At 48.2% G+C, this 23,523-nt stretch overlaps 2 protein-coding genes across 6 annotated transcripts in view; both read left to right on the plus strand.

The window, feature by feature from the left end:
- Positions 1-1,680: 1,680 nt before the first annotated feature.
- B4GAT1 (beta-1,4-glucuronyltransferase 1) lies at positions 1,681-5,278 on the plus strand. The gene is made up of 2 exons (XM_083716323.1): positions 1,681-2,984; positions 3,935-5,278. The coding sequence occupies exons 1-2, from the start codon at positions 1,923-1,925 to the stop codon at positions 4,124-4,126; spliced, it is 1,254 nt and encodes a 417-aa protein (XP_083572449.1). The 5' UTR covers positions 1,681-1,922; the 3' UTR covers positions 4,127-5,278.
- Positions 5,279-7,055: 1,777 nt separating this feature from the next.
- BRMS1 (BRMS1 transcriptional repressor and anoikis regulator) overlaps positions 7,056-23,523 on the plus strand; it is a 17,613-nt gene continuing 1,145 nt past the window's right edge. Inside the window, exons 1-10 of one of the 5 annotated variants that reach the window (XM_083716347.1) lie at positions 7,056-7,215; positions 10,202-10,334; positions 12,449-12,539; positions 14,616-14,743; positions 16,049-16,128; positions 18,304-18,400; positions 19,060-19,152; positions 19,780-19,844; positions 21,116-21,155; positions 22,736-22,874. In XM_083716347.1, coding sequence (XP_083572473.1) covers positions 10,208-10,334; positions 12,449-12,539; positions 14,616-14,743; positions 16,049-16,128; positions 18,304-18,400; positions 19,060-19,152; positions 19,780-19,844; positions 21,116-21,155; positions 22,736-22,874 — 860 coding nt within the window. In that variant the 5' untranslated portion in view covers positions 7,056-7,215; positions 10,202-10,207. The other 4 variants (XM_083716348.1, XM_083716346.1, XM_083716345.1 and 1 more) reach the window with 4 other exon arrangements.

Here is a 23,523-nt window from a genome sequence, read left to right on the forward strand (position 1 = left end):
CCTGAACAGCATCCCACTACTGCAACATTTTGTTCCAGGTCCCACTTATCTTTTGTAAACCATTGTAGTGGTCACCACATCTTCTTGTGGCAATGAGTCCCCCATGCATTGTGCAAATGACAGAAATAAAAATATAACAATGACACAAATAATTGTCTCCAGGGCAAAAATCATAGCAGATCCTAGCCTAGAGCATATGAGGGATAACCTGTAGTTGTCCAGATATTAATGGACTACCATTCCCATAAGCCCTCATTGATGGGATTTTAGGGTCCAGCAACAATCACTGCATTTTTGAGCCATAATTTGCCTAAGACATTTCACAATTAGAAGCAAGTCAAGAAACAAAAATGGTGTGTGTGTGTGAAACTAATAAAGCATTTTCATGACCACCCCACAAACCAAATCCTTGATATACTTGTCTTTCTGAATACAGTGGTGCCTCGCAAGACGAAATTAATTTGTTCTGCGAGTTTCTTCGTCTTGCGGATTTTTCGTCTTGCGAAGCACGGATGCACCCTGGTATTAACGGTTTTAAGAAAAAGGAAACAAACTCGCAAGACGTTTCGTCTTGCAAAGCAAGCCCATAGGGAAAATCGTCTTGCGAAGCAACTCAAAAAACGAAAAACTCTTTCGTCTTGCGAGTTTTTCGTCTTCCGAGGCATTCGTCTTGCGAGGTACCACTGTAATACTTTGGTCATTTTTCTAACTCAGTTACCCTTTTGGTTCAATTTACAAGAGAAGGTCACAGTTCCTTGTTGTACTCTAAACTAAAGCCCGCTGTTGAGATTGGTTATTAAATCGTGTGATTCATTTTGAAGGGCCTTAGTTCTTGTAAAGCATCTGAGAAGGAACTGCCCTTTGCACACATCTTTGACAGAGCTAGGATACCAATCCCACTTTTATCTGGGAGTAAGACCCACTGAATCCAGCAGGAATTATTATTTCTGAATAGGCAATCTATGAGATTTTCAGTAGGAGTAAAATATTTACCTGGAAGGGTTCACTTTTGAATGCCCCCCCCAAAAAAACCCCGTTTCCAACTCCACGACAAATCCCAATGAATTCAGTTACCCTTTGTTGGGTGTTCCCACCTGTTAAGTGAAAGTTGCCCTTTATGTGGGTGTCTTCCCTAGACTCTTTCAAAGAGAGGAATTTCCGGTTACAGGCGGGGGGGGGGGGGAAACCACCTTGCAGAGTGTGGGCTTGATAAACAGAATTGATCCACTTTTCCCTTTAAACTCAAAAGGGGAGAGGGTCGATGCCGACGAGGATGGGATTCGAACCCACGCGTGCAGAGCACAATGGATTAGCAGTCCATCGCCTTAACCACTCGGCCACCTCGTCACACGGCACAAATGTTCCTCTTCCCACTAGATCCCTTAGTCCTCTTCCGGACGATCTGTTTGCTCCTTTCCCAACTCTCCTCCGTGGCATTGCACGTTCTCCATGCATTCCCACACATTTCCTTTTAAGCAAAACAGTACTAATAATAAATGGCAAATGACGGTGATGATTATGTTGATAATAATAATAATAATAATTGAAAAACACGCACGCACGTCTTAGTGCGGTGTGTGCGAAGGAGGGGGCGATGCATCTGCCTTGCTTTGCAAAACAAGGGAGAGAGCAGTGCAAAGGAGGGAGGGGAGTCGCACCTGCCCGGGGCCTGCGCGTGTTTTTGCAATGCATCCTCCAAGGGAGCAGAGGGCGCCGAGGAGAGCTCGCTCCTTCCGCCCCCAGACGTGAAACTATTTGCAAGAGCCGCCAGGCACCCGCCTGGGAAGCAGCCTGAGCAGCCTTGGGGAAGGATGCACGGTGTGGGGCCTGCCTTCTCCGTGCGCTCCCTCCAGGCTGGCCTCCGGTGAGGTCGGGCGAGGAGGAGGGGCAGGCGAGCGGGCCCGTCGCTGAGGCTGCCGCCCATGCACTGCTCCTGCTTCCAGGCGCTGGTGGCGGCGCTGGCGCTGGTGGCCGGCTTGCAGCTGCTCTACCTGGCGCTGCTGTCGGGGCTGCACGGCCAGGAGCAGCGCTCCCGCTATGCCGAGCTCTTCCAAGGCCGACGGGCGCCCACGGCCCGCGACGCCCACAAGGAGCGCCTCAAGCAGGTGTTGGCCAGCGGCGGCGCCCTGGACGCCAGCGGCCAGTACCGCGTGTATCGGGACATGGTGCGCGGATCCTGGGAGGGCGAGCGCAGCCCCGACGTGGTGCTGGTCACGCACACCAGCCTGGGCAACCTGCACCACGCGCAGCGCCTGGCCGAGCGCTGGCGGGGGCCCATGTCGGTGGCCCTCTTCGCGCCGGGCGCCGCCGAGGTACGCTTGGCCACGGCGCTGGTGTACGCGCTGGCCGCCCTGTGCGCGCCCGTCCGCCAGCTGGTGCGCCTCCACCTGGTGTGCCACGCCGACCAAGCGGCCTCTTTCCCGGAGCTGCCGGACCGCGGCGAGTTCGCCCGCCTGCAGGCCTGCGGGGATGTGTTCGTCAAGCTGGCGCGGGTAGCCGCGGGCCGGCGCAATTACGCGCTGGACGCCGCCAACGCCTCGTACCCGAACAACCTGCTGCGCAACGTGGCTCGGGGAGCCGTCGGCGGGCACTGGATGCTGGCGGTGGACATGGACATGGTGCCCAGCGAGGGGCTGCGGGAGGACTTCTTGGCTTTGCCCGGAACTGCTGCCGAGGAAACGCCGGGGGTCTTCGTTGTGCCGGCTTTCGAGATCCGCCACACCCGCCGGATCCCGGGCACCAAGACGGAGCTGCTGCAGCTGTACCAAGTGGGCGAGATCCGGCCGTTCTATGAGGAGCTGTGCCCGCGGTGCCAGGCGCCCACCAACTACTCCCACTGGCTGAATCTCCCCGTCGGAGGCCCCCTGCGAGTGGCCTACGGGGTGGAGTGGCGGGACCCCTGGGAGCCCTTCTACATCGGGGCTAGTTCTGTGCCCCCCTACGATGAGCGCTTCAAGCAGTACGGCTTCAACCGGATCAGCCAGGTAGCTGCCATGGCTGGGGAGTCATGACTTGGGGCAGCATATACACCCTACATTGAAGGCATGTGGCTTCCCTGCAAACCATCTCGGGAACTGTAGCTTACCCCTTAACCATTCTCAGCACCCTTAACAAACCACAGTTCCCAAGATTATTTTGGGGGAGCCATGTTTTCAGTGTGCTTTGGAGGTATAGTGCATATGCAGCCTTTGTTGGTGGAGAGGCCAAGCCAGGTAGTGGGAAAGCTGCATTTGAGCCAAGAGGTGGGGAGCCTTATATCAGGGGTAGGGGTTTTATTTTTTTCAACTCAAGGGCTACATTTGCTTCTGGTCAGCCATCTGGGGGCCATATGTCAGCAGTGGGTGGAACCAGAGACAAAAGCAGGTGAAGCAACAGGTGTACATTTTACCTTTGTGTGGTAGGCTAGTTTCTACAGCCACACCCCTCTCTCTCCTCCATCCAGGTGGGCAAGAATCTTGCCTTCAAGAACACATTCCAGCAGAAACACTCAACAAGGAGTGGGTGGAGCAAGGATGGTGTGGGGGTGTGGCCTGTTGTGAGCAGGGCAGGGGATGGCCAAGGAGGAGGTAGAGCCTGGCCAGAGGACCAGATAGGGAGGCTTGACTCCCAGACCTGAGATTCCCCATTCTTGCCTTACATCTTACCTGTGCCCATTGGGCTAAAACACCTACTCAGCATTACCACTGGTCATGCTTGTTGGATCGTTGTTGTGGGGACAGAGTCTCTCTCCTTGGAAAGTGTCCCACACCTAACATCATATATGGCCATCAGGTGTAGGTCAGGTGGGCATAGCTTGCCCAGAACAGCTTCACAGGTCAAATGAGGGGCTTCTAGCACTATAAATAACCCAGAGGTATTTTGAGGTGCAGTTATTCTTGCATGTTCTAGGTTTTTGGTGGTGGGCTGCTGTCCTTACACTGTCCTTTTCCGCCAGGCCTGCGAGCTCCACGTGGCTGGGTTCCGTTTCTCTGTGCTGAGCAATGCCTTCCTGGTCCACAAGGGCTTCAAGGTGGCAAGCGAGTTCCACGCACAAAAGGATGCCGAGAATCAACGCAACAAGCTGCTCTTCCGGCAGTTCAAGCAGGAGCTCAAGACCAGATACCCCAGTTCACCACGACGGTGCTGACCTCACATCTACCTTTGTGGAAATAGAGCGGAGCCTCTTAGCTGGACGGCGATGGGAGCATAGTTTTGCACACTGTCACAACAGAAATGTCTGACTCAGGATAAGGACCACTCCTGTGCCAACTGGAGGGAGAGAAATGGCTTAGTGACTCGCTGACCTGCTCGCTCCAAATGTGTTTGTTGCTGCTAGAAGTATTTGTGCTTCATTTTGGGGGGAATTTGTGTATGGACATACATACATACACTGAGACCCCTTCAGGTAGGAGAATACCCCCATTGAGTGCTCTGTGTGTGTGTGTAGTTTAAAAATAATAATATGGGGGTTTGCCTCAATCTCACAGACATCTCAAGGGTTGATTCAGAAGGTCAAGCTTGTTGAAGGTGAATTGCCAATCCCAGCCAAAAAACTAGGAAGTCTTATTGGCTCACCTCCCAGTTAGTTCACTTCTGGGGTGAGTGATGATGGGGAACCTGATAAGGATGGGGAACCTGAGGCTCTCCAGGTGTTATTGGACTTCAGCTGCCTTCAGGGAACATGGCCAGTAGTCCAAGATGGTAGGAGTTGTAGTCCAACCATCGTTGGTGTAAACACTAGCAGGTTGCCCTTGACGGGTGTTCATAATTTTACATAGAGAAACACAGTGACCTGCGGGATTATCCAAAATAGTAGAGCTAGCCCGCTCTGCCATTTTTTAATTCCTGTAGATGGTGGGTTGTTTTCTTAGTAAACAAATTCTGAGATAATAACTTTGGGATAACAACCATTGAATCTGGATTCTGTGGACAATCCTGCAGTCCTATTCTTTTCACTTGTTCCCAGTGCTTACAGACATGTGATTCTCCCCACCAGTCTATTTCTCACTGACTGGCATTTTCTGTAAAAGGCCTGTGGAATCAGGGCTGAGCTTTATTTCTAAGCTCTGGGAATTGAGATATGGTGATTTGGAGCAGAGAAACAGAACCGTGAGCCAAGATTATTGGGCCCTGCACCCAATGTTGCTTCTCAGATTGGTGACCCCCATTTCCTTTTCTGTATAATGGGAATAAATATACTGACGTCTGTCCTGGGGACGGGGCGGAGGAGCTTAATTTGTTGCTGTCCTGAACAATCACAGTCTGTAAATGAATTAAACTGAACCCGTTTGATTTAAAACGCTTTAGCCCTATCAACTTTGTGACAAGCATTCCAACAGAATGTATTTCTGGAAATTGATTGGGGAGGATGGAGGTGTGGGGAGAAACACATTTTAATGAAAAATTGTCCTCAAAGGTGGATCAGGGCATTTTGGAGTTTGGAATGAGAAATCCAAAAAGTACTGCCCCCACCTCTCCACTGAAGATCCACAACTCACTGCAAAGTCCTCTCCAGCCTCACTGAAATGAACATTAATTACTGAGCACCCATATCAGAGAGCCTCACTTTTAAGCTTGAAGCCTGGCATCTTTTTTTTTATAAATTAAGCACAGGGTATGCATGCACTACACAACCAAATGCTATGACTGGATGTCACTCAAACATCGCAGGTGCAAACATGCCTTCCAACATTTGTTAAATAGCACTTTTCTCACTTTTATCTGGAGCAATTAATAGTAATAATTTGTCTAAATTATTATCAAATAACAGAAGGTATTTAAGTTCAAGTGCTATAGTACCAAACTGAATCCCACCATAATAAGATTTGGATGATCCATCTCTAATTTGGGCTACATAAATATTTTTTTTAAGCACTGTAAGGATTAGAGGAAGATACATTCATTCAAGGCCACATTGTAACACCTCTTGTTTATTTCTTTTCTAACTTGCTATGCGGTTAGCTGCACAAAAAATGGACCTCTTTTCAGTGGAGACAGTGATAATTAGAAATCTGCATGCCCCCAAATCTTGCTGTGGCAGCCCTATAGTCCTGACTGCATTATGGCATGTGTTCAGAGATGCTTGGTGTCATCAGTGCTGTCATTATTATGCTTGGTTATAATCTATTTCTATTATAAAAAAACAAGATGTGGATGTCAGAATGTGTTGCTTAGGTTTATAGCCTACTTAATTGGGTGTGCTTTTTTAGGGGGTGCTTTAATGGCAGTAAGCAACAGGACATGGTGTGATGTCATTGATTTGCTGTGCTGTCATAGTGTTTATAACTTTTTTTATTTTTAAAAAAACAACACCCCCAAAACACCCAATGGTTTTCAGCCAGTAAGTTTGACAAGAAGGTAACAATCCTGTATGGTGTGATGGTTAGAATGTCACACTAGAATTAGGCAAATTGGGTTTGAAAATCTGCTCATCCCCAAAGTTTCCAGGGCGATAGATGAGCCTAATCTACTTCACAGGGTTTTTTGTGACAACAGAAGTGCAGGACGACAAAAAACCCCAAACAATCAGATATGCCTTCAGCTCCTTGGTCAAAGTGTGGGGTACAAATGCCAATCTTTTCTTCTTTTTAAGCATCAGAGGGTGTGGGGGTGGGCAGTAGGAAGATAATGACAGTCTCCATGACAACAACAGTACTGGTTGGCATGGCAACCACACCTTTCTGTAGCCTTCTTATTTTGTAGTGAGGCTTCAAGCCAAAATTTGCCTCTTGGCTCACCACCCACCCCAGCTCTTATTTTTCCTACTTCTGTATTTCAACTTAGCCACAGTACTAACTATTGTAAATGTGAGCATATATTTAGGATGCACTCAAATAAGCATATATACATACAAACGAGCTCTTCCTGGGAGGACGGTTCGTTTTCTTTTTAATTACTTTTTCACTGTATGGTTTTACTTTGCTATGAAAACTTCCACACCACTTTGCAGGCACACAGAGAGAGCACATTTTCACTCCCCTTCGCTTCTTTCGTTTTTCTTTATTATCTCGTTACTATGGCAACGCATAAACCTTTCTTCCGGTTCCGGATTCCCATAGTGCTTCGCGAAACGATAGAGCTCGACCGCGACGCAGCACCATAGACGAGCGTAGGGTACTTACAAAATGCCAGCCGCTGTGATTGGCTAGTGTTGGTGGGCGGGGCCGAATGAGGACGACTTCCGATTGCTGAAGAAAGCCAGAGCGGGGTTTGCGCCTTCCTCAGCCCCTCCCCCAGGTAATGAGGGGTCCAGACTTTCCTATTACCCCCCTTTTGTGGGTAATGATGGTCCCGCCCATTCCAGCCTTATGCATTTTCCCCGCTTTGAGAGAAGGGGGAATACATGGGCCAGCACACTACAACCCGGGGGCGGGGGTGTTCGCATATGACCGATTTCTCCCTCTTAAGTTCAGTGCGACATAGGGGGAGAAAATGCTTTTCTTTGCCCTCTCCTTGGAAGTGCTCGGCAATCCTCCCCTAAATGACATCAATTCGGGCTCATGCTTGAGTCTGCTGTAATATGGGGGTACGGTTTGCTGTATTTATGCGCCCCCCCAGTCCTTCTGTTGGATTGTTCTTACCAAGCAAATGCTATCGGGGTGCGGGAAAGACCATTAGAAATGGCGGGGGTGGAGATGTCGGGGCTCGTATGTCTGCTTTGCCAAATGGTGCCTTTCACTGCAAAGGAAGAAGAAGCAGCGCTTGCAGGATCGTCTCTGGATTTCCTAAGAGAACCGTGAGAAAGAGACACACGCACAACCCTTCCAAAACCCACCTTAAAATAACTACCAGTGACCTCTAGCTGGGCGGTGAACTGCACACAAGATGGAGGGATAAAGGGCTCTGGGAGGAGGAATAAGTTGTGAAAAGCTGTCTGAAGAGGCAGACATTTAAGAGGTGCATCTCCCCTTCCTCTCTCTCACTCTCGCCCCACAAACCAGTCATATCCAGTCGTCACTGCTTAGGAAAGATAGATGTGCTGATTTTCCCGTCCTCTACCATGCAGTAGCTGACATTGATTTTGGCTACAGTCCTATGCATGTTAAGTCAGACCCCAGCCCCACGGAGTTCAGTGGGGTTTATTCCCAGGCACTTGTGGCTTGGAGTGCGGCCCTAGTCACCTCTTTCTTCCCCTTTAAAGCCTGGTTGGGGAATTTGCCCTTCCAACTACAACACCTGTCATCTCTGACCACTGCCCATTGCTGGTTGGGACTAATGGGAGTTGGCACCCAACAGCATCTGGTCTCCTATTCTTGATTTAAATGAAGCCCTTATTTCCCGTCTCACAGGGCCCCTCATAGCACTTAATTTAAAAAGTGCCGGGAGGGTTCCTGGAGCAAATGGTGGGCACTGCATGCAGATTCAGTCCCAGGTTCAGTCCTCAGCATCTCCAGGGTAGTCAGTGAAGGGGAAAGCGCTTTTCATGGGAACCAGCACTGGTCAAAGGCAACAGGGCTTGGCTAGATGGCCAAAAAGTTTGACCTGGGGTCAGGCAGCTAGCTTTCTATGTTCCCAGTATAGGGGAGGGAGGTCCCAAGGCAGAGCTGGGGAACTTGTGGCACTTCAGACATTTGCTGGACTCAAACTCCCATCACCCCTGACCTTTGGCCATGCTGCCTGGGGCTGATGGGAGTTGGGGTCTGGCAATGTCCTGAGGGCCAAAAGTTCCCCACCCCTGTCCTAAGGAAGGGAATCCCTGATTGCACGTTTCATTTATCGGGCATAGGCAAACTCGGCCCTCCGGACGTCAGTTCCCATCATCCCCGACCACTGGTCCTGTTAGCTAGGGATGATGGGAATTGTAATCCCAAAACATATGGAGGGCTGAGTTTGCCTATGCCTGATTTAACTCCTCTGAAGGAGCCGTGTGTTAGCAAGGTGCTGATGGGTGAGGATTCTGGATGCTGAGAAAGGAGGAGGTGGTTACGGGCAAAGACACAGAAGCCGGAACCCCTGGCTGCCTTCATAGCTGCCCCTAATTTGTCATTCAGCAGCAAAATTAGCCTTTGAATACGAGTTGCTGGGAATCACAGGTAGGGAGAGGGCTGTTGCACTTAGGTCTTGCTTGCGGGCTTCTTACAATGGGCATCTAGTTGGCCTCTGTGAGAACAGAGTACTAGACTAGAATAGCCTTTGGCCTCATCCGACTGAGCTCTTCTTGTGTTCTTATGAGATAAAGAGCTGAGAGAGGAGGGGAGCTAGCCCTCCATCTTTAAGAATATATGAAGAGGTGGCTGGATCAAACCAATGGCCCGCCTAGTCCAGCATCCTGTTCCCCGGTGGTCAGCCAGAGGGCCCATGGGAAACCACAATAGCACCCCCTCCCCACTTGTGATTCCCAGCAACTGATATGCAGAACTGTGCTGGATCCAATAGTGGAGGTAGAACACAGATATCATGGCTCTTTATATTTTCTGGCAAGCCTCCATGCTTCTCAATGGGCAAAGCATCTGATGAATGTAACCTGCAGCCAGGTTCTTAGGTTCTCTGTGTGTCAGGGAAATACACCTGTCTAGCTGTTCCTTTAGGCTGAAGTGCTTGGTTAAACCTGTGTGTGCTTAAAAAAAAGAAAATACAAACTTTTTATTAGCAATACTTCTTCAGAAAATGTAAAGGTTTCCTTATGTTGGGTAATGCGGAAGAAATTGAGAGGGTCCATCACTATTGCCTTTTCACTGGCTTCTGAAGACACACCTGGTTAGGCAAGTGTTCCCCTAAACTTCTGATCTTACAAAAATCCTGTTCTACTTGTCCTGCTTTTTAAATTACTTTTTCTCATAGTACATATTAATTAAGGCTGTTTTGATGCTCTAATGGAATTGTTCTTGTGTGTGTGTATGTATGGATGTTATAATTGATTTTATAGTTGCAGTCCACTGAGAAGCCATTTTGGCATGTAATTGGTATATTAATTGGGGAGGCTTTCAGCTCAGAAGCTTGCTTAGTTGCTGGCGACAATTTACCGGTTATTGTACCGGCCATGTACCTGCCAGCCCTCCTTTGCAACCTTAAGGACCACAAAGCTGCATTTCCCACTGATACACTCAAAGTACTTAGTGCTGTGCTTGTAATCCATTCCTGTGCTTAGCACGGTCCCCTTTGGAATACGTGTATATCATAATTTGCTGTTGTAAAGATGATGGCCTGGTGCTGTGGTCACCTTTCTGCTGTTTGGTTGTTGCCTAGCCTCCTTTCCTTAGCCTGGGCCCTCTTGTTTCTGCAGAGCGCAATGCCTGTGCAGCCATTGCCCAAGGAGATGGAGGCAGAAGGAGACTCGACCACAGAGATGAACGGCGAAGAAGAGAGCGAGGACGAGCGCAGCGGCAGCCAGTCTGAATCAGAAGAGGAGAGTTCAGGTAGCTGGCAGGAGCAAAACGCATCCCAACTCCTTCTTTCAGTGGTAGAGCATGCAGTTTCCATGCAGGGAGTCCTAGGTGTGGTCCCTGGCATTTGCAGGTAGGAGTGGGAAAGACTCTTCTCTGCCTGAAACCCTTGAGAACTGCTGCAAGTCAGTGCAGACAGAACAGAGCTGTTCAGAACAACAAAGGCTATTGTCTTACCTTTTTATGGGAACGCCTATGGTACAGAGGGAGAGCAGATGGTTTGCACACTGAAGATCCCAGGTACCATAGTGGGCATCTCCAGTTAGAGCAGGCGTGGGGAACGTATGGCCTTCCAGATGTTGTCGAGCTCCCAGTTCTCATAAATCCTGACTGCTGGCCATGCTATCTAGGGATGATGGGAACTAGAGTTCAACAACAGGGAGCAGGATCTGACCGAGGGGCTGGATTCTGAGCTTCCCTACCTGCCACAGGTCACTTTGACAGGTGGATACAAATCTGAACCCTAGAATAATTTTTTGTTTCCCTTTACTTACCAGCAATTGGAAACAGTAGTAAGGAGGACTGAGTTTTTTCCTTTCTGTTGCTCTGACACACTGTTAAAAAAAAATTAAAAAATATTGATACTTATTCAAAACCACACAAAAGTTCTTGCCCATTGCAAAGCATCTTTATATAATACACCAAAATAAAACAGCTACTTAATCTAAAAAAGAACAAAGGCAGAAGGGGGGAAAGGAAAAGAGAGAACAAAAGAGAGAGAAAGCAAAAGAAGAGGAGAGATAAGAGATTAAAGAGCTGTTGCTCTGACAATCTGACTTGGCCTCTGTGGTCTTTCTAAGGCAGGGGTGGAGAACACCACCCACCCACAGTGGGACAAGTTTGACAGGTAGGTGGGTGGGTGATCAGCTGATCATTGGGGTTTGCAAAGTGCAGTGCTATCAGCTGATTGTCGGGGCTTGCAAACAGTTGCACGGGACACACTGCAAGCCCTGACAATTGGGTGGTGGTTGCTTGCAAAAGCCAATGACGATTAGTAGATGGCCAGGCTTGAGAAGCAGCACTGTGCATGGGGCTTTGCAGATCTACACCTTGTTCTTATCCACTTGCCCAAGAGAGGGCTCTTGGGAGTGGTCTGATGCAGGGATACCAAAGAAGAATGTCAAAAACACACGGCCAGTTCTAGTGCTTTATTAAAGTAAGGTGTAAACTTACAATTCAGCGTGCAGAGAGCCCTGCTGCCTTGACAGATGCGGGATGAACACCACAGTAGCAAGCAATCATGACTGGTCCACAAAGGCTAATATGTTATACACAAAGTCAGATACATCACTTTGGCCAGTACCTCCACCTGGCCCATGAGGGCATAGGTGGCAACTACCCAGGGCTTACAGACAGCTCCCCTCTCTGGGCCCAGAGCCCAGCATCCCAAGGCCCACAGATAAGAATAGTATCAAAGCAAGCCTATTAGCATGTATCAAAGCTAGTGAATATACTTAAGCGAGCTCGTTCTTGCAACAACTCCCAATTAGTTTTGGGGTTATCTTGACTACCAAGATGGCGTATGCAAGCCTTCCAGAGCGGGCTCACACTTGGTTCAACACACACCTGCTCCCCACCTCCCGTTGGTATGGTTTCAGGTATAAGGCAGTTGGGCATGGCTTGGCTAGAACGGTTTTAGCTAAGGGGGAGACCTGGTGGGGCCTAATGAGATCCACAGACCTGAAGTCCCCCCGCCACTGTTCTGCTTGCTGTGGTAGGAAAACAAAAGGGGAAACTTCTGTGCAACTCGAAAAGCTTGCAACCCTTTCTTCCCTGATGCTGTTCTAGATTTAGGAACATAGAAACATACTACTCAGTCAGACCCATTGGTCTGTCTAGCAGCTCTCTAAGGTTTCAAGTGGGGTGGGGGGCAGGCTCTCCCAGTCCTATCTGGAGTTACTGGAGACTGGAGTGGGAACCTTCTGTGTGCAGGGCAGGTGATCTTCCACTGACCTACAGTCCTTCTCCACCAATTTAAGCCCATTGAACAGAAAGAGATCCCAGATAGTGAGCATTGTTGAATTTTCTTGCCCTGCAAGACCTGTTCAGAGGAGCCAGGTGACACATGTTGTCTCTTTTACCTGCAGAGATGGACGATGAAGATTATGAGCGAAGGCGCTCGGAGTGCCTGGATGAGATGTTAGACTTAGAGAAGGAGTTCTCTGAAGTCAAAGAGAAGTGAGTTTTTCCATCTCTTTCCCCTGTACTTATTTATTACATTTTAAGCCCACCCTTCCTCCAAGGTGCTTCCCCACCCCCAGTTACCCTCTCAACAACCCTGCAAGGTGGGCCTCATCCTCCTTAAGGTTTCTGGCTCACTGTGCTTTCTTGTGCCTGCTGCCCAATAACTCCCTTAAACTTAAAAAAAAGAGAGACAGTGTATAAATATCTCAAGAGTCCTTCCAGTAGCCAAAAGTAAATGAACTGAATTTTTTGATTAGGAAAATCAAGTGTCAGTGTGCTTCAAATATTGCATTCCAAATTCAAAGCTTTACTTGGAGATCATTTTTGCTGGGATAGCGTAAGTTATTTTTAATTCGTGATGACTCAATAGCATGCACTTCCCTTTTATTGCTTAGATTTAAAGAAGGAAATTTGAAGGTGTGCTAAATTTAGGATGCTTGGCAAAGAGTCTGTGTAAATGTATGTGCTTCCTACAGATATCCGAAAAGAGTTAAATGCAACTTTGATTTGAGACTAGCGCAAATGAGGCCCTGCTTTTTTGCGCGCTAAGGTTTGGAAAAGCAGCATAAAAGATCTGAAGACTAGAGGCAGCACCCAGATGCTCAACCCCACAATAGGATCGCGGAGCTTCTTTAGAAAAAGCAGCCTGCAGGAAATAAATCTTTACTCCCTGCTTAAAGGCAAATTAATTCGTGGAACTCACTGCCTCAGGTTTTAAAAGGGGATGAGACAAACTTGCGGAGGAGGAACAGATGCTATTAGTGGTGAGCATCCACTGTCCTCTGAGAGACAATTTGGAGGAGGAGGAAGTAAGCAGACAGGCAGCCGAAAACATCATCAGACGGCTGTTCCTGGATCATCTCAGGGAACTACCCCATCTGCTGTTATCTTCCCAAATGTTCAGAGGAACTAATTGTTCTCATTGCACTCGGTTTTGCTGTTGTTTGACTTCCTTGTCTCAGTATATATTTTTTGTAATTCCTCCCCTTCCAAAAAATAATAATAAGATGTGGAAATACAATAAACAAAACAACAGACCAAGAAACATCGCAAAAATAGGCATGAAGGCAGGGAGAATAAAAATACAAGATAAAAAAATAAGGATTAAAAAATAATGAAATATATTTCATGGTGGGATACAAGGTTCTTTATTGCATATACAAGATATATCAAGTATTCATAAATGTCACCAGATAAAATCTTATTTAGTAGGAATGTGCAAGCCATGAGATTGTTGTCTCACAGATGCTGACTCTGAGGGGCTGGCATCACCCCTGGGTCTGTTTTTCAGAGGTGTTCATTCCCTTCACAATTCTTTTTTCCTAGCCCACTTATATTTTCTATCTACACACACACACACACACACACACACACACACACACACTCTGCCTTTTAGGGCAGAGATGTGGAACCTGGCTCTCCAGATGACTCCATGTCCCATTATCCCTAGCAAGTACGGACAAAGATCAGAGATGATGGGCATTGTAGTCCTGCAGCATCTCTCTGCCCAATATCTGTTTTAAAGCATAACCCTTACAGATTCATTATACATTAATAGGGAACTCGGGTGCTGAGCATGTTGGCTGTGTAGCCAAAACGGGGGTACAGAGAAACAAGAGGGGGATGTTGTCCTACTCACCGTGACCCTACGGTTTGCAGAAGTAGAAAATATTTTTTTTCCTTAAGTGGGGGAACACCCCCCACCCACAACAAGTTAAGTCACCCAGTCTATATTATTTATGAGTCCATTAGGCAATAGTGTCCCCAATTTGTGGCTCCAATCTGCCTCTCCTTTCTTTCGCTGTTCATATAATTCCATTCCTCAAACCTGCATACTGTATGCTCTACACACCCAAGGTTTTTTGCTGTTCTGAAAAATGCCTAACCTTGACATTTTCCAGTTCCAATACAACTTCTGTGCTCGCATATTTTAACTTAGTGTGGTCATACTAACTTACCCTTCCCCGCCACCCCGCATACCATGGGGGGGGGGATTCCACCACCCACCTTGAGCCCTTGTGGCAACTCTGATTAACCTGTCTGCTGCTGCTGCTGCTGCAACTCTCGCAGGCTGTTCAAGGAGCGCCTGAGCCAGGTGAAGGCAAAGCTGGAGGACGTGATGGCGGGGAAAGCGTCAGAGTACCTTGACCCACTCGGGGTCTTGCAGAACCACATGCAGATTCGGATTGAAGTGGCTGGTAAGTAAGGAACTCCCCCACCCTGGCCACTCTTGCCAGCCAGAGTGTAAGAGCCAGTGTGGTGTAGTTGTTAAGAGCAGTGGATTCGTAATCTGGTGAACCGGGTTCGCGTCTCCGCTCCTCCACATGCAGCTGCTGGGTGACCTTGGGCTAGTCACACTTCTCAGAAGTCTCTCAGCCTCACTCACCTCACAGAGTGTTTATTGTGGGGGAGGAAGGGAAAGGAGAATGTTAGCTGCTTTGAGACTCCTGAAGGGGAGTGATAAAGTGGGATATCAAATCCAAACTCCTCTTCTTCTTCAATCATAACAGCTTTGGTGGAGAGATGGCTTCCAGGTTGTGGCATTTGGAGTTAGGGCTGTGGTTTATTTCTAAAAGAGGTGCATGGGTTATCTTCCTCGTACAGTGTTCACCATATACTGCGGACGTGCCTCTTTACCCTGGCCTTGGTGCTTAAATATTTATTTTTAAACAAACAGACCAACCAACCACATAGTGAGTGGGCAACCCAGCCAGATGAGCAGGGTATAAATAATAAAATTATTATTAGACATGTTCTGTCTTTAAAAAGTGAAGAAAGAAAGGAAAAGGAAAACAGAATAGTACATCACTGTAACAATTGTTAGCAGTTAGCAATTACCGTTTTTAACCAACTGTATTTTGTATAAAGCAGTTCCAAACTTCATTATACTTACCCATGATGCTTAAGGTATTTTGTATCGTGGGACTCGCCTCTTTTGTCTCAGTTATACTGTAATGTTCCATTTGGGAAAGTTTTGCTTGTTTTGCAATTCAGAGGGTTTTATCTGTTTTTCTAAAGGTACGTTGTGTTGTTGCAACCAGTCTGGAAATATTATGGTTAAAAAAAACCACCTTATAAATCAATGAAAACAAATGAGAACTAGACTGCCAGGGGCTTGTGTCTCCCTGGAAGCCATGCTTTCCTAAATGCAGGGATGGGCTGTGCTGCAAAAGAGGCAGACACACTTTGTAGGTGCTCAGAGGCACTCTCTTCCGTGGCTGGTCTTTGGCACTGAAAGGAAGTGGTGTGGGGCTGAGCCCCAGTTGAGCTTCTGAGGATGGAGAGCAGTAAGAGCCATTAGACCGTATGGCAGACACTCTCGGGAGGCGGTAGATTCCCCTTCCTTGGAGGTTTCAAAGCAGAGGTTAAATGTCCACATGTCAGGGATTCTTCATCTGTGATTCCTGCATTGCAAGGGGTTGGGCTAGATGACCCTCAGGATCCCTTCCAACTCTACCGTCCTGGTTTTATGAACAGTGCTTCAATGTTTTGCCTTTCTGCAGGGATCTACCGAGGTTTCTGCCTGGAGGTGATCCACCACAAGCATCGTTGCGAGCTGCAGGGAGCACAGCAGCACCTGGAGGTGAGAAGTCCCACTTGGTCCCATCTCCCTCCCTTCATTGCTGCTTTCAAATCCTGGCGGGGGCCAGAAAAGCAGCCTCATCACAAACTTCTCGGGCCAGAAGACAGAATGCAAAAATCTCCTACGCGGGGTGGAGGAGCTGCTGCCAGTCAGTGTAGACAATACTGAGCTACATGAGCCAATGGACTGACTCCATATACGACAGCTTCCTCTGTTATTACTCTAACAGGCATATGGGCAGAGGCTCTAATGGGGCTAATGTGAGAGGCAGTGTGGTGTAGTGGTTAGAGTGCCGCACCAGGACCTGAGAGACCAGGGTTCGAATCCCCACTCGGCCATGAAGCTCAGCGGGTGACCTTGGGTCAATCACTGCCTCTCAGCCCCACCCTACCTCGCAGGGCTGTTGTGGGGATTGAATGAGGGCGGGGGGAGAACCATGTATGCCACCTTGAGCTCCTTGGAGGAAAAAGCGGGATATAAATGCAGCAGATAAATAATATCACACCATGCTTTTAATCCTGGGAACTATAGTTTGTTAAGGGATTTGTCGCTCTGAGGGGGCAAACAGCAGTTCCGGGGATTGTTTGGGGGGGGAAGCCATGTGTTCAAAATGTGCCGTGAATGTGACTTCAGTTCCCCCAGGGACAGGGAACTGGCGGCCTTCCAGATGTTGATTGACTCCAGCAGTCCTAGCCAGCATGCCCAATGGCTGGAGACAATGGGGGCTGCAATCCAGCAACATCTGGAGGGCTGTCCCATGGGCTCTATTCACAAACATGACATTGCTGAGTGTGCCCTGTTTCCTACTTCTTTGCGTATCCCAGCTTGGAATTCCAGAGTCGGGTTTCAGCTTGCATACGAGAATTGCATGTGGGAGCTTGCAGGACCACACGGTGCACTCGACAAACAATAATTAGCAACAAACAACCGGGTTCCTCAGCAAGAAGCCTGAGCGGTGCTTTCTGCTGACCAGCAGCTTTACAGAACTGATTGGAGGTTGTCCTGGAAAAAGGGTCCCTGCCTTTAATTAGCTGAAGACGAGCAGACGGGGAACTAGTCTAGTTTCCAGTTCTCTTTTTTGCAAACACAGCCTCGATCAGCGTTTTCACAGATATGCCATTGATCCACCACGTGAACTCCTAGGCCCAGGGGTGGGGAACGTTTTGGCCCAGGCCTTCCTGGCATCTCTGTGTGGCCATTAAACTCACTGGGTGACCTTGGGCCGGTCCTTTGTGCTCGCCCTAGCCTGCCTCACTGGGCTGTCGTGTGGATGAAACTGGTGAAGGGGTATTACAGAGACCACCTTGAGGTCTTTGGAGGAAAGGCAGGAGAGAAATATTAATAAATCGAAAGGAGACCACACTTTTTCTGAGAGCATAAAACCAGGTGCAAATTTGCCTTGGCATTGAACGGAACAGTTGGGTGCCTTGTGAGTCAGCGAGCAGAAATTATTGTGATGTGGGGAGAAACCCAGTTGGGCTCATGCCAAGAAAGCTTGAATATTAGTTTTAGTTGTCGTGTAGAATCAATAGCAATCCCCAACTGGATGGGAAGAAAGAAGAAGGGGAAGATGGACTTAATCCATACCACCCTGTGAAACGCCCTCCCATCAGATGTCAAGGAAATAAACATCTGTCTGACTTTTAGAAGGCATCTGAAGGCAGCCCTGTATAGGGAAGTTTTTAATGTTTGAGGGTTTTAATACTTTGTCGGAAGCCACCTGGAGCGGCTGGGACAACCCATCTAGATGAGTGGCATATAAATACAGTCGTACCTCGGAAGTTGAATGGAATCTGTTCCAGAAGTCCGCTCTACTTCCAAAACATTCGGGAACCAAGGTGTGGCTTCCGATTGGCTGCAGGAACAGCCGCGACGGACATTCGGGTTCCAAAGAACGTTCGCAAACCGGAATACTCACTTCTGGGTTTGCGGCATTCGGGAGCCAAAACGTTCGTCTTGCAAGGCGTTCAACCTCCGAGGTACAACTGTAATAAAATCATTCTTATACAGAATTGACACGATGCCTTCCATATGTTTTTGCACTGCAACTTCCACCACCCCTGGCGATTGACCATGCTGACTAGGGTTGATGGGAGTTGTAGTCCAAGGACTACTGCAGGGTGGGGGCACCACATTGGCTTAACCTGACCTGATGTTGCCCTTCTACCCAACCAGAGTGAGAAGCTGCTGCTGTTTGACACCCTTCAGGAACGCCTCTTGGAACGGATCCAGTGCTTGGAGGACGACAGGCACAGTGTGGGCCTCACTTCAGGTCAGTCCGGAGGAGCAAGCAGACGCTGTCCCTTCTATGGGGAGGGGCCCATAGCTCAGTGGCAGACCACCTGCTTTGCTTGCAGAAGGTCCCAGGTTCAATCCCCTGATGGAAAGAATTGGACCGCAGGTGATGGCTAAACCCTCAGAGAGAGCTGCTGCCAGGCCCCCCAAAAAGCTGATTTTAAAAAATGTATTTCAAAGGTGTCATCTAGCCTGGAGGAGGAAGTTGCCAAGTTCTGCTTTCAGCAGTGTGCTGACTTCCTGGGTTGTGAGATGTCGTCATTGTGGGTAACTCAGCAGAATTTACAATGGTGCACAAAGCCTTTTTTTTTAAAAAAACCAAGGCTGCATTGACCCACAGATGGAGAAACCTGCAGCCCTGGATTTGGCCCCCGACCTCATTTTATGTGGCCCCTGACACTTCCTGAAGCTGCTCCATTCACCCATCCTGGGAACCGTAGTTTGGTGAGGGTGCTGCAAATCGTCTTCCGATAAATGCCTGTTACTCGCCCACCCCATGCCGACCCAGCATTGAACCCATTTGGGTCGGTGGAGCATCGATGGCCCTCAATGCTGAGGTTCCCCTTTGGGCTTATTTCTCTCTCTCTCTCTCTCTCTCTCTCTCTCTCTCTCTCTCTCTCTCTCCCCGTCCCCTAGAATGGTGGGATGACAAACTTCGACCGAAGCACAGCTCAAAGGAATGGGACCCACTCCGGCCTGGCAAGAGGAAGAAAGCACCACTGGTGTCCGATATCCTTTCTGTGCACCCCACACCCCGATGGCTCTGCCCTAGAGAAGGATGTGGTGCCCAGCATATGGCAAAGAGAAGCAGCTCAGCAGAGCGGCTTTGGGCAGCTTCTTATGCAGTGTTTGTGATGGGAAGCGGGTTAAGCACTTGCCCAAAACGGGTGAGTGGGGATGAGTAGCGTTTAATTAGCAGCATTTGTTCCCTGCCCTTTACCCAAACAGGCTGTCTCAAGAGCTGCTTTAAAAATATCATTTCTAAGATTCTTTAGCTGTGATTCTCACATTGGACGAGATGACCCTTTGGGCTCCTTCCAATTCTGTGGTCCCTGACCTCAGGCTCACAGTCTAAAAAGACATGGCACACAATGTTAGAGGGGGGAGGAGGGGGGAGGTAAAAGCCAAGCTCAGGCACAAGTTCTTCAAGTGGTAGCTGATGCCAGGGGCAGTTTTGTCTGCCTTTAAGACCAGTCTTCATTCAGATCCAGGAGCAGAGCTGGTGACAGCATCCAGGGCCAGGCACACCAAGTTCTTCCCTCAGTTAGATGATTTGATGGGCATTAGAATCCAAGTTTTATTTTTTATCACAGTTGCTGGGGTGCAGGCACCTCTCCCTTAGCTCGTCTTTCCCACGCCCGTACATCGTCTACATGCTGCATGAAATGGATATCATGGAGGACTGGACAGCCATCAAAAAGGTAAGGGCGAGAGAAACGGGCTTCTTTGTGTCCCCTTGTTTGGAATGCAGGAATGCAGGGGGAGAATGAGGGCTCCGAAGTGTCTCTGAGACTGGAAGCAGAAGAGGGGAAGCCTGGAGAACTCGCCCTTGGTTTTCATGCTGGTCACACTAATGCAGGGTTTCCCAAACTTGGGTCTCCAGCTGTTTTTGGACTACAATTCCCATCATTCCTAGCTAGCAGGACCAGTGGTCAGGGATGATGAAAACAGTAGTCCAAAAACAGCTGGAGACCCAAGTTTGGGAAACACTGGTGTAGAAAATACAGAGCTAGATGGACCAATTTTTTGACTCAGTATAAAGTAGCTTCCTCCATTCCTGTTTGAATCAGCCATTTATCCAGAACAACGAGGGACTAGAGTCTTTATTTTGAAGGGAATGACCATAGCTCAGTGGTAGAGGTGGTGCTGTGGTCTAAACCACTGAGCCTCTTGGGCTTGCCAATCGGAAGGTCAGCAGTTTTAATCCCCGCAACAGGGTGAGCTCCCGTTGCTCTATCCCAGCTCCTGCCAACCTAGCAGTTCGAAAGCATACCAGCGCAAGTAGATAAATAGGTACTGCTGCAACGGAAGGGTAAACACCTTTTCCGTGCACTCTGGCACATATCACAGTGTCCCGTTGCACCAGAAGCGGTTTAGTCATGCTGTTTAGTCACGTGACCCAGAAAGCTGTCTGTGGACAAACATTAGCTCCCTTGGCCTGAAAAGCGAGTTGAGTGTTGCAACCCCATAGTCGCCTTTGACTGCACTTAACCATCCAGGGGTTCTTTACCTAGAAGATTTGCATTGCTTATAGAATGTCCCAGGTAGGGCTTGGAAGACCCACGTCTGAGTCCATGGAGAGCCACTGCCAGTCCTTGTAGACCAGGGATGGAGAACCAAACTCCCATCATCCCTGACTGTTGGCCATGCTGGCAGGGGCTGATGGGAATTGGAGTCCCAGCAACATTTGGAGGTTCACAGTTTCCCCAGCTGACATGGATCAAAGACCTGACTTGGTGGAAGAGAGCTTCCTGTGTTTCTGATCAAGGGTGTATAGTCCCTTTGGGACTTCATAGTGCTGCAAAAGAGGAGTTAGGGTATTGGGGGGCCTCCTCGTTCCCTTTTTCTAACTTGGGATGAGCCTCTCCCTTGGGGGTCTGCAGGCTTTACCCAGCCGACTAGACGAGGGACTTCTTCAGCAAGGGGCCTCTGGGAGTGTGACTTCCTCTTACACTCATCTCTTTCTTCCCAGGCTAAAGCGGCTGTGTCCTCCCCGAAGAGGAAACTAGAAGGCAAGAGCCCTGTTTTTTCTCTCTCTTCATTGCAAGGAGGAGGGGGTGTGGCCCTGGATCTTTCCCCTGCCTTTCAATAAAGTACTGATTGTGCCTGAATGTCTGGGAGGATACAGAAGCCCAACTGAGCAGTGATTCAAAGTCAGGCAGCCTCTGTCTGCTTGGTCCATTGGAGAGGGTTACAGGGCCAGGACCCCCACCCCCCACCCCCTGTGTTGGTGTGTGTTGGGTGCATGTCTTTTCATGGAATCTGGTGCTCCTTAGACTCTTGGGTTTTGTTTTGCTTTGTTTTTAAATCAGGTTTCTAGCCCTTATGGCCGCAAAGATTATATTTTTAAAAACAAGTGAGCACTGTCTGGTGACAGCTTAGAAGCCATGTTTCAATGTAGATGGGATACGGAATTGGGGCCTTGCACAGCTTCCCGCCCCCTACCCCATCTGTTGTCTTCTGCAACCTGACTGCTCTCCTCTTCCAGTCCTTCCCAGCTGCCCTCTCTCTGTTCCTTTCTGCATAAATGCCCAATTATTTGGAAATACGGTTTGGAAGGGGATAATAAATGATGGAACATGAAGATAGGTTAATTTGCATATTGGATCATGGCTGTCATAATTGAGTGGATGTGTGCATGCACAAAATCTGCAGAATGAGTAGAATGCACAATCAACTCCACCCCTGAGTTTAAACTGCAGATGCTATCTGGGTTTTCCTCTCTGTTTCCTCTGTTCTGATTATTTTTCATTATCTATTTTATTTAAGGCATTCATATACTTCCTTTCACTATATTTATGCCTGGGCAGTTTACAGTGCATTTTTTTAAAAGTGACAAATGTGTGCCATAAAATTGACTGGAGGAAATTAACAAACAACATAATCAGCCAAGTAAAAATCTTCCGTCCTTGGTGTTTTTTAAAAATATAGCGTCCTTTCAATACTTTTTAAAAACACAAAGCACTTCAATTATATCTGTCCCTTATATGAATCCCAAGGCAGGTAACTACAGAATTAAAGATGAACCCCAACAATGAAACACAATAAAAGAAATAAAGTTCTAACAGAATGATCAACAGCCAGAACAGATCATCAGCAGTTAGATCCCAATCATAATCATTGTATACACATTACCACAGTGAGAAACCATTCATAATTGTCCAACACGTGGATCTTATTCTGGTGCTGGAATGCGATTAAAGTTGGTGCCTGGTCAGGGCACCTTCACAGAGAAGGCACAATGTCCTCCCTGGTGGTAGGACATCAAGATGGGCTTCCCCACCCCAGACCGAAGGGCACAGGCAGGTTAGTATAGGGAGAGGTGCCCCTTCAGATACAACAACCCATGTGGGGAACCTTCGATCTTCCAGAGGTTGCTGAACTACAAGTCCCATCAGCCCCTGCAGGCACAGACAGCGATGATGGAAGTGGCAATTCAGCAACATCTGGGGGAGTCAAAGGTTCCCCACACCTGAAAAAAAGACATTCATTGGGGGGGGAAAAACCCCAGAGAGAATAAGAATGTTGCTTAGAACATATTGGCCCTGATTTTTCCACTTCCCCATCCCACCATATCCTTTCCTTCCCCCAGGCCCAGTGAAGGCCGAGAAACTGCCGTCCCCTGCCCTGTTCTCTGCTCACTGTGAAGATGGCCAGCTCCACTACGAAGGCGAGGCCTACGTCAAAGGGCAGAGCATCTCCTTGCAAGTTGGGGACGAGGCACCTGTCCAGTGAGTTCTGAAAAAGAGGAGGGGCAGATGGTGTGGTGGGTGCAGCCAGGAGGACGCCCCAGATCCTGGCCTGAGCTTGCAGCTGAGGATAGTTACCTTGTGCATTTGTGCAGCCAGTCAGATAAAAGATGAGAAGAGCCCATCTAGCCTAGCACTGTGTTTTCACAGTGTCCAGCCTTGATGCCCATAGGAACTCTCCCAAACCTGAGATCCCCAGCAGCTTGTTTTCAGGGGCAAACTGCCTGATAAAAGAAGGTTTGATATATCTGTAATACACACACAAAAAACATATAGAGAGTCATCCTTAGCAGCCATAGATAATCTGATCCTTCATAGATTTGTCCAATCGTTTTTGGAGCCATACAAGATGGTGGCTGTCATTACATTTTGGTGGTAGAAGTTTCCATAGTTCAGCTATACACTGTGTCAAAAAGTACTCTTTTTTCTGTCCTGAATATTCCGGCATTCAGCTTCTTTTGTTGTCCCTGGGTTCAAATGTTATATGAGAGAGAGAGAGAAATAAAGAGAGAAACCTCTCTCTGTCCTCTTTCCCTAAATACGCATAGTTTTATATGTTTGTTTCTTTCTAAGTTAAAAAGCGCCCAGTGTTGTAATCTTTCTTGGAAATTCCTCTAATCTCCTGATCATT

Source organism: Podarcis gaigeae (genome assembly GCF_964106915.1).
Source record: "Podarcis gaigeae genome assembly, chromosome: 16".
Taxonomy (NCBI): domain Eukaryota; kingdom Metazoa; phylum Chordata; class Lepidosauria; order Squamata; family Lacertidae; genus Podarcis; species Podarcis gaigeae.